At 33.8% G+C, this 11,233-nt stretch overlaps 2 protein-coding genes across 2 annotated transcripts in view; both read right to left on the minus strand.

The window, feature by feature from the left end:
- The window catches only part of LOC110039304 (serine carboxypeptidase-like 51), a 6,078-nt gene extending 3,493 nt beyond the window's left edge, over positions 1-2,585 (minus strand). The window contains exons 1-3 of the mRNA XM_020744323.1: positions 2,030-2,585; positions 1,363-1,457; positions 1,103-1,210 (exon numbers count right to left, since the gene is read on the minus strand). Of these exons, the coding sequence (XP_020599982.1) occupies positions 1,103-1,210; positions 1,363-1,457; positions 2,030-2,168 (342 nt within the window). The 5' untranslated portion in view covers positions 2,169-2,585. The remainder of the gene's footprint in view (positions 1-1,102; positions 1,211-1,362; positions 1,458-2,029) is intronic.
- A 605-nt stretch (positions 2,586-3,190) lies between these two features.
- LOC110039305 (dnaJ homolog subfamily C member 28-like) lies at positions 3,191-7,928 on the minus strand. Its single transcript, XM_020744324.1, has 4 exons — positions 7,847-7,928; positions 7,511-7,808; positions 3,528-3,858; positions 3,191-3,377 (listed from the first exon to the last, which is right to left on the minus strand). Exons 2-4 carry the CDS (start codon positions 7,786-7,788, stop codon positions 3,276-3,278), a joined length of 711 nt encoding a protein of 236 aa, XP_020599983.1. The 5' UTR covers positions 7,789-7,808; positions 7,847-7,928; the 3' UTR covers positions 3,191-3,275.
- Positions 7,929-11,233: the final 3,305 nt, after the last annotated feature.

Consider the following 11,233-nt stretch of genomic DNA (forward strand, 5'->3'; position numbering starts at 1 on the left):
TATATATATATATATAGATTCAAACAATGTTGAAAGTGAGACAAAAAGATAAAATTGCAGATAAGAAATTTCAAAAGTTAAGAACAAAGATGTTTTCAATCATGGAATTTCTTTATAATATTTGTTATATGACTCTCAATTGGTTAATTAAAGCAATGACAAACTTGTGATTTTCCTAGAAGCTTCTAGGGTGAACCGGGTTTACTTGGGAGGCCTCATCTTATTATAAATAGATGAGAGAAGCTTGTAGAGAGAGTGCGTGTAAATTACAAAGAAGAGGAAAAGAATCATTCCAAGAAGAAGAAGAAGGGGAGAGACTTCAAGAATTGAGGGGTCTTAAGATCTTGTATCGAGGTAGTTTCGAGGGAGAGAGAGATCAAGAGGATTGCTCATTCCTCAATGTAAAAAGATGTCTTATAATTCTTCTGTATTGTCTTAGTGATTTGATTGTTGATTCCCTCTTGTGGATGTAGGTCTATGGACCGAACCACGTAATTGGTTGGTGTCTCTTGTGTTCTTGTCTTTATTTAATTCTCTGCAGTTTTCTGTTTTCTTGCTTGTTCTGGTTTTATTTTTCCTTCATCTTTGGCTACAGCCAGCTACAAGAACTGAAAGACTGTCCAATTCTTTAAAGGATTGCAGGTTCTTAGTATTCTTGGTGATCAAGAAAAGTTCAGCTGCAGGATTTCTTTGGAATTATCTCTTGGTGTTCGGTGGGGAAAGATTTACAACAATATTCATTCTCAATTTAATTTTGGCATTTATTTTTAATGATTGACATGCATACAACTCCATTTCTATGTATTTACCTATGCATGAAAAAGTGTATTTTGTTATTTTTAAAATAAAATGTTGGAATTTCTTATCTAATATGAAATATTTGGGTGGTAAGTATAAATCTAATTGTAGGGTATGCATGTTAATGTAAAAATTTAGGATAAATTTATTGGAAAAAAAATCATTCTATTATTAATTGATAATCATTTCATTTTTTTTAAAGTAGCTTTTTATATTGAGAAAAATTAACTTACTTTCCAAACACTTAAATTAGAAACTCTTAACCTTTCATTAAAGTAATAACAATAATAACAAAAAATCCTACCACGAACAGAAGATTTGCATTCTGCAGCCAAGTGGAGTTTCTAGGCTTGAGGTTGGTATCCAACGGCCCAATCTCTTCAAAGTTTCCCATTCCAACACCTGAAGCTCCCTGTACATAAACAGCAACAAGAGAAAAATTTAAGGGAAAAAAAAAAAAACTATATAGAATTAAATATTAAGAAAAAATATCATAATCATTAAATTATTTCTAATATTTTCCCATAAAAATTATGACTCATTTTCTTGTTTAAATAAACTCACTGGTCCTCCTTGCAGCCACAGCACCGTTGGCCATGGCGTAGAGCCATTCTGAACTGCATTGGGACTCAGATATAGCCACCAGAACATATGCGCTTCTGCATTATAAACCAAAAGCAAACGTTTTTTTCATTAAAAACTCAATCTTTCTTCTCTTAACCAGCAAAACTAATTCATTAATTAACTAAAGAGCTGATTACAGAAAAAATAAAGGGAAAAATATTACATCAAGACTACGAACGTAGAGCTACATTCGGATTGCAATAGTTAGAAATATCTCGTTGTGTTACATAAATATTTCATTTGTGTTATTTGTAAAAAATGAAGTGTTATTTGATTATTTTGCGGTGTTATTGAAATATTGAAATATTCTATTTTGCGGTGTTATTGAAATATTCCCCCGCGTTACTTGATTTGAGGCTGTGTTATTCCAATAACATAGTAAAAATTGAAATAACACGGGGAATATGTCGAATAACACAGTCTCAAGTCAAGTAACGCAGAGGAATATTCGAATAACACCGCAAAATAATCGAATAACAACATATAATAATTGAATAATACTTCATTTTTTACCGATAACGCAGCAAAATATTCCTGAACACAGCGGGATGACAGAATCATGATGTAATATTTTTCCAAAATAAAGAAGTCATGTAGAACTAATTACTTGGCCTGACTTCAACATATCCCCACGTTTCTAATCCATCTCTGGTGCCTCCAGAGTTAGCTGAAGTCCTCGGAGATCTTCCATGAAACAAAGGAAAACAGAGGAGGAGACAGAGAAGGCAAAGATTCAATTGTTTCATTGCAAGCAAACGAACAAGATGCGCGCAATCGCAATGGATTGGTAGAAGAACATATGTATGAATCCTTTTATAAGAAATTCATTTAATGAGAGAACAAAAAATACAAAAATGGACTAAATTAATTAATATTCATAAAGGGTTTCTAACGTTGCGGTAATTTGGATGGCGACAAACGTGCGAGAAGAACGAAGTCCATTTAAGTGGGCGGATTCATATGTAAATAAATCATATTTGAACGAAAAAAAATTCTATTTTTTTGCTGTAAATTAATTTAAGAAAGTAGAAAAAATAATATTTGAAGGAGTTTCTGTGTTCGAATAAATGGATAATTTGGGATATCATTTCAAAAGTACATAAATTTCGTGGAGATTTTTAGATATAATACTGTTTTAAATGAAGGATTATGATACAATTATCCAAGGATTGTTAAATAATATACACTTTGAATTCTAATTTTTGAAATTCATGCAACTCTTAGAGAGGGAATTCTAATGCTTCAAAATTGTATTTTTCTAATTATTTTCAAACTTAGATTGAAGAAATTTATATAAACATTCATTTAATTTGACTCAGGTTTTAATATTTGATAGAACTCCAACAAATCTTTATCATCTGTCATGAATTTTGAGGTATAGCAAAGATCTCGAAGTAATATATTGAGCGTGAAATATTCAATCATCTGATTTCATCAAACTTATGGTCAAACTGACCTGCTCAATGAGACAGACCCAATAACATCAAAATTAGTACAATCCAAGTCAAAACAAGCTCAAATCAAGTTATTAAATCACTATTAAAAGTTTTCAGACATATATAGAAGGTCAAACAAATGTCAAATCTAGCAAGTCTATAGTCGTAAGAATGCTAATCCAACTTACTAAAATGTAATACTAAAATGTAATTGCTATAAGAATGCTATAAAAACTCAATAATATTCAAACAACATTCAAAATATATTTTTTCGTTATAATTGATTTTTTTTTTCAGACAACTATAATTTACCGCAAATGGACTTCAAGTTCTGTTGTGCTACACTGAACAAAACACAACCTATATTCATCCCTCTCAGTAACAAAATCACAATATATATTCACAAAAAAGGGAATATCAAACAAGCCCTTCTTTCACATTGAGCCTGCCCATCTCTTTCTCCCATTTCAGTCCAAACATTTGGCGGCCAAAAGGCACCATAAGATTGTACCTCAAAACCTGCAACTTCCCACAATTAGAGAAAAATAACAGAGAAAGGAAGTTAAAAATTAAAATTTAGGTGTTAGATATGTAAATGCATAGGAATTGTTTGGTATATATGTAAATCATAGCTTCACCACTCATGATGATTTCAGAATGATTGATCACCTTGCCATTGATGTCCTTCATCCGCGCCTTAAGATTCTCTGTAATTTGTAGCCATTGATGACCTTCTTCATCTGATTTTTCAGTCCAGGCCTTCTTTAGCGCTGATCTCCACTCTGCAATATTAGATCTGATTTCCTTGTTCAGTTCAACCCACTCAGGAGCGCATCCATTTCTCGAGAGGATTCGATAGAGCGTGTCCTCCGCAGGATCGGCATGAGGATTAGTGTTCAGGTTCAGAGGTTTCCCCTTTCCTGGAAGGTTTTCAAAGTGTCCTTCCTCCATGGAATGCCATATTCTTTGCTCCACCACATTAACTATATCAGTCTCTGACCTGCAAATATACAAAAACTCCCAACTTTTGACAAAACGCTATGAGGTTGAATAAAATTGTAGAAAGATTATATGGCTGATGCATTATTCAAAAGAGGCCACTAAGACCATTACAAAAACACCCAACAAATCAATCTAAATAGTAGTAGTCCGTTGAGAAATTATGGCAAATCGACACAGGAATCACGAACACAATAAAGAACAAACGGATTTAACGAGGTTCGGCACTTTGCCTACGTTCTCGGGAGCAAGAGCGGCGACTTTCTAATTTCAAGAAAAAAAGTACACCCCCTTCGGGTTACAAATACAATATATATATATGTATATATATATATATATGTATGTATATATATATATATATATGTATGTATATATATATATATGTATGTAATATATGTATATAAACCTTCTGCTCCGCTCGCTCGCTCCGTTCCGCTCTAACATTTGTCCCTTATCTGATATATGAGTCATACCTAACCTAGTCCCTTATATAACTCGTAGTGTTGATAGCGTCACCTAGTTACTACAACATGGCTTTTGCATGGATTTCCACTTGTCAACACATCATCCAAAATACCACCATGGATTTTGCTTGTAAATGCAATTAAAAATCTGTTTAAATTACCTCCTATGATCATCCTTCAAATTTCGTCCTGTGAATTGTGGAGCAACCAAAAGTTATCTTAAGGGATCAATGAACAAGGGAGATGTTTGATGAGAAAGTAACAAAAAGGTTGGGTTCTTGAACAAGGTTACTTTCTAGTAGAGGGGAAGTCCGTCGGCCCTAAGAGTTATAGTAAGATGAGAAAACAAAATAAAGACGACAAACAAAATATTTTAAATGGTTCGGCAAGTCAAGCCTGCATCCACAAAAAAGGGAAGGAGAAGGTTCCATTATGGGATGAAGAAAATGATTTAAATCCCTCAGTATAAAGGCTAGCTCAATCTCTTAAGTTGAAATCCATCAAGTACTAGTATGAATTCAATTCGTGTCATGCATATGAAGTCCTGATTATAGGCACCATTAAATGTAAGATTGAGGTGGATAATAATAAGGGGCGGGGTTGATATATTTTGGCAACAATAGGTGTTATGAAAGTAATAGGGATTTGTAATAGAAATAAGTAGTGGCGCTGTAGAGATTCATCAAAACATGGTCATTTCTCATAATGGAAAGGGACCATAAAATAACTCGTGGATGACTAGAGCAGGCGGCGATCCTATTGTAACTTCAAAAAAAGAGAAAAAAGATCTTCAGAAATTCAAGGAAAGAATCTTGCTAGGGAGACCAAAGAATCTAAGCGATAAGGATATGGTTGAAGCTCGTTCATATCTATGTGGCAATCTAGGCGGATATATGTCTACTGGTCAAAAATTGATGAAATGAAAGTAGAAGCAGATTGACCTCCCTTGGGGTTTTCTGAATGGATAGAAACCTAGATTTAGGCCAGCCCAAATCCAGATTGACATTACAAATCCAGCTGTCATGGTTGCATAAGCCAATTGACCGAATCTTCAGTTATGTTAAGGACATGTGGGAGTTGTGCTAAGACGCACGGTCCAGCATGTCACACTTCCCCCTGACTATAAAAACCGTGTAATTGTTGAATTTTAAGCAAAATTCAACATCTTGTGATTGTGCGGCCCTTCTACCTTTCTAAATATTTCTCCTACGTCGAGTTTGTGTGCTTAGCATCAGTGAGCAATCTTTGTGGCATCTCTACAAAGATGCGGGAAAGAAAAAGCCATAGATTAGAGGAGTAAACAGGGATAAGAGTGATAACAAGCTTCCACTCCTTCCGTGCTTGCATCTAGCAATTCATATATGATCATGAATCTTCAAAAAAATGCATATAAATATCATTTCATCATAAAGTGTAAAGGAAAAAAGCCTTATAAATTCATTTACATCAATTTTCATTGTGAAATTAAAAAAAAAAACAAGTTTCATTTATTTTCATTTTTCTTGAGACTCGGTTATGCCTCATGAGTGATCCAAGGTCCTTCATTTAACTCAAAGACCATTTTAACCCCACTGTTTCAAGCAAGCTGTTGATGTTGTGAAAATTATGTCTAGTATCTTTTGAAAAAGAAAGAGTTGAAACCTTATTCTGCTTGACTCGCTTTAATAGTAGTAGCACTCTAGGTCATTCACATTCCATGCCTTGGATGGGTTCATACCTTTGCTTAGCTGCAGTAGATCCACTATTGGTTAGTTTAACTCTTTGGGCATCAATTTTTTCTAAGCACTAAAAAGTTTTTTATTGTACCCTAGAATTGAAGAAGTAGATGATTCTTCATTTGTATTAATTATTTCGACAGAATGTTTCGACCCTCTGTTCTTCAAGCAATTCGAGTGTATTTACTATGCCTTGATCATAATGAAATGTCCACTAGTCGAACTTCCAATCGAATTATTGTTGCAACTTTTAGTCTAGATTAGTTAGTAAAATTAAACTGGAATGAGTTACATATTACTAATGATGTAATCCAACAAATAAGGTATCTCACATATTACTATTGATCGATTTGTTAGATAAGACCAAAGGATTGCTAGCAATTCATTGGCCAAAGGACTCATCTTCCGTCAAACTTTATCTTCGTACATATAAGATGCACTATTTGCTATTTCATCTTGCTCATTCAACTGTGAAAAGCTGACTGAAACAAACTTCAAGTTTACTCAATTTTGTTCGTCAAATTGAATTAGTCTAGCATTGGAGAATAATATGACATTATCGTTTATGATAGCAAAAGGAAAATAAATGAAATTAAAAATATTAGTCCAAGCAATTACTTGATGGTTGTTAAGGTACTAGTAGCTTTTGCCAATAATATGGTTTCAATCCACATGGTGAAATACTTCACTAAGATTAGAAGGAAACGTCATGTTTTGAATACCCATGGAAGTGAACCAGCAAACTCCACCCCCAAATCATAAAAAAGTTAACGCTGATGATGAGATTTTTCTGCAAGAGTTCAAAACTTGTAGACTCTTGCAGTCACCTTTACAGACTTCATCTTGAACACTGTTGCCAAGGTTCGGTTGATTTAGATTACATGAAGAGATAGGCTAATTGATTCAGTTTTTCCTTGAGGGAAACATGCTTAACGCAGCTTCTATAAATTTGCAACTTTTGGCTTGACTTCAGCAACATGATGAAAGAGAATCAGCTCTTAGACTTCATTTTGTATGGCTGACACTATTCTGATTTGCTGCCATAATTTTTTAAGAGCTACTTTCCGAATCATAATTTAAATTATGCTTTTTCTACAAAGCAGCTTTTCTAAATAGCGAGTTCTTTGCGGGCTACTTTTCATCCAAAACAACTCTGCCAAATGTACTGATCTGATCCTCCCCAAAATTGGATAGTTTTCGCTGCCCTCAACAGCAAATACAACAATATTGATCACATTAAGAAGATCTAGAAAGTCATATTCAGGCAAAAAGGTCCCTCCTTTGTTAAAAAAGTGATCTTTTCATGCAATATCACAATGCAATTTACGTCCTTTACATGATTTTTCCTTCTAAAATTTTGACAACTAATTCAAATTTTTTGAGCAAGGAACAACAATAAAGAAAAATCAAAGGACCAGCAGCGCAACAAAGAAAACAGTTGAAGGGAAGAAATATAGAGAAAAGGGAAGAAAACCTGATTGCGTTGCCTCGGCCGCGTAATTCTGGGGGGAGTTTCCTTTCATTGACGGCATCCACCACCGCTGATAAGCGGTAAGTGAGCTTCTTGTGCTGGCTCTGCGCAGAGGAAGACGATGAGCTCAGATTAGAGCATGTGGCGGTACTGGTATTAGAGTAGGGATCGTTCTCGGCCCAAAAGGAAGACCAAATCGAAAGGAGACGAACACGGATGGGAAGAACAGGTGGAGGACGCAGCTGATGACGAGCTAGGAGCGCTCCTGCCATGGCGGGCATGGCAAGGAGGCGCAGAGGACTTCGCTGCTATGTTGGGATGGGACTCTGGAGGCGAGATTTCGTTGCCGCCGCCTGCAATGGGACGGGTGGAAAGGATCGAAGTTTGTGTTGATGGATGGTTGAGATCTTTCAATAGGGAAACGATGCCATATTTTTTTATTTTACTTCCGTCTAAAAATCTCAACTTTTATCCGATTTTATGGTGCTTTATTTTTTTTCGCAAACACTAATCTTTTTTAAATAATAAAAAATAAGAAAATATACTTTTTTAATAAAAATAGTGCTAATTATTTTTATGAAAATTTAAATTAATTTAATTTAAATAAATTTGTGGCAATTAATTTTACTTAAAAATAAGTGAATCCCATATTTAATAAATTATATCATCTATACAATCATAATAAAAAAATCAATTTTTTAAAATCCCTTTGTATCTAAATTTTTTTATTATTTTTTTCCAGCTGAATATATCAATTTAACGACCCAAAATAAATTAAAAAACTAGTATTATTGTTATCTTGTTCTGATTTAAGTTTAGATGAATAAGGAGCTTGATTAATTTTATTTATTTTTTCAGACAACAATGTTGATGAATGTGAGGTTTTTGTTGAATTGCCAATTCTTAATCCATGAAGAGAAATCTTAAGGGTGTCCGCCAGATGGTCGGTGATGTCGTGAAACTGGATTCTTTTCTTGGGTTTTAATTTGTCGAGAGGTAGATTATTGCCTTCGCTCAACTTTCTAGTGGGGGTTAGCTTGGGTGTTGATTTGTCTATTCAGGTTTGATTGCCTTAGACTCGTATCTTTCTTTTTGTCATTCTCCTGGCTTGATCAACCTACGACTTTGGGCTCAGACGCAACATCTGATGAGATAAGTGTCTGATAGCTTAAACGCTTACCCACCAAGGTACTGTCAACTCTGGCCCAGTGGTCTCATGGTTTTGCCCCGTCAATGTAACTTCTCAAGTGGTCACCCATCCAATGATCCACGACGAGAACACTTAACTTTGAAGTTTCTAATGAATTCCACGGTTGCACCAAAATGCTCCTCAAAGTTTAAGATTATTTTTTTTCATTCTATTTAAGGTATTTCACAATATCCCCTACTTAAGTAACTAATGTCCTCATCAAATTTCTTACCCAAAATCACCCACTAGGCAAATAAAATTCTAGAGGTGACTCCCGCCATATAGTGTTTTGTCCCATTTAGGGTTCAAAAAGTGACTCCCATTGCGTAGCATTTTTTTTTTTGGTAGGGAACCTAGTTCCCAACTTTCGTTTGTGTTAACCCGAACTATCACCCATCAAGGTATCATCTACTTTGGTCGAGTGGCCTCACAGTTTTCCCCTATTGGTGTAACATCCCTAAAGGTTACTTATCCTAGGAGAGCTTGAGAACGAGCACACTTAAGTTTGGAGTTTCTAATGAAATTCTACTGTTACACTAAAAGGCGCATCGATGTTTAACAGTTCAACTTTATTCTACTTAAGGAGTTTCACAAAATGGACCTTCTGGTTTTTTGTCAGTCTGTCATTCTTTGTCGTACTTCATTCCATATGGACGATTGGATCCCTTCATGATTCATCGTTTGCACATTCTTTATTATACATTGATATTCTTAATATGCAATCATCCACCAAACAATGTTAAAGCTGACCTTTATATATTTAAGGGGTTGCTCCAATCATACAATAATTTATCCCATGTGGGTTCAAGCGGTAGCTCTCATGGCATAGCATTTTATCTTGTGTGACACTTAATTCCTATCTTTAGGTTGGTATATATAATGCCCTAATACCATTTGTAACAGCTCAAACTCCTATTCATCAAGATATTATGTAGTTTGGCCTAATGGCCTAATGATTTTGTCCATTAGTATAACATCCACGGAGTTTACTCGTCTTAAGAGTGCTCCCACACGAGCATGCTTACCTTTGGAGTTTTTTTATGAAATTTTAATTGCTACAGCAAAAGGCGCATTGATGTTAGAGTCCAGCCTCATCCTACTCAAGGGGTTTTACAATATGATGTATAAACACAAATATTCAAAAGAAAATTTATTGTATATGATTCATGATAAGCAAAATCATTAAATTTTTGTCTTATATTAACTATTTGTGCACTTGTGTTCTGTGTAACTTAGGTACCAGTGATTTAACTATGTGGAGTCTATTGAAAATAATGCAAGCCTTTGATCAAATGATATATCTAGACCCCTCTAATGGTTAGTCATTGAATAATAAGAGGGATAAAGTGATGAAAAAGAAATGTATGATTGGATTTATTGAGACAAAGTAAATCTAATATTTATAATAGGCATTTATAGTTAATATTCTTTGCAATACATTCTTACCATCAAAAATATTTTTATTTATTATATTTTTATTATTCTTTTTCATCACACATACATATAAATATTCTACTATCAACATATTATTCAATTCAATAAAAAATATTAAGAGCCTTTTAAGTTTTCTATCAAAGCCCTTTTTCTCTGTGAGTATATATTTTGAAGGAATTGAAAGAAAGAAAATGGGGGAAAAAGGGATAGATTAACTGGAAATAAAAAGTTCAGTTTTTTTACAGAGATGTTTAGCTTAAGTGCTGATTTTAATGCTTGCACGCAATAAGTTAACTCATTTTGGTAAGAGTTTTTAATGAGATTTGTGGAGCTTCAAATCAATATAACATTATAAATAATGTCTAATTAAATTCAATCAATTGGAGCATGCAGTAAATATTGAACAATTTTACCATATAATTTTCAACTTCGAGCAATCAAATAGCCAGGGGCGGGCTGACGTGGGATCCGGGGGGGCAATTCCGCTCCCCCCTCCCTCAAATTCAAATTATATATATATGGGACGTAGTTTATTCTTTTGTCTCTCCCGAAATATCACTTTGCCCCTCATCGAAAGCACCTGTTCCCTTTCAAAAAAGATGACGGTTCTCACTTTTCACAATGATAAAGTTGGGAATTTGAAATGTCAAAAACAATTGCTCATACTTCTTTGATAATTTCATTTATCTATTATTTTTTTAAACAAAAAAAGGTTAAAATGTATCATTTAAGCATGCATCAATTCTATTTTTACTCTACAAATTATTTTATTTTTAAAAATTTAATCTCAAGTTATTTATAAGATAAGTAGTTGCATCATTCAAATTACTAAATTATTTTTTAAAAAATGGAAATTTACATACCTAGCACACAATTCTCATGTATTTACATGTTTCACATCTAAACTTCCATATTCACATATCATATATGGCACCCTTATGCATGAGAATATGTATTAGACTTTTCAAAATTGATAATAGGGCTATTTTTATTTGATATAGGTGTAAATATCAAAATTTAGGTGTGAGCTATGTAATATAAAAAAATTATGTGCAATTAATGCAAATGCTCCTTTAAGAAAATTATATATATATATATATATA

Source organism: Phalaenopsis equestris, unplaced genomic scaffold (genome assembly GCF_001263595.1).
Source record: "Phalaenopsis equestris unplaced genomic scaffold, ASM126359v1 Scaffold000002, whole genome shotgun sequence".
Classification (NCBI taxonomy): Eukaryota; Viridiplantae; Streptophyta; class Magnoliopsida; order Asparagales; family Orchidaceae; genus Phalaenopsis; species Phalaenopsis equestris.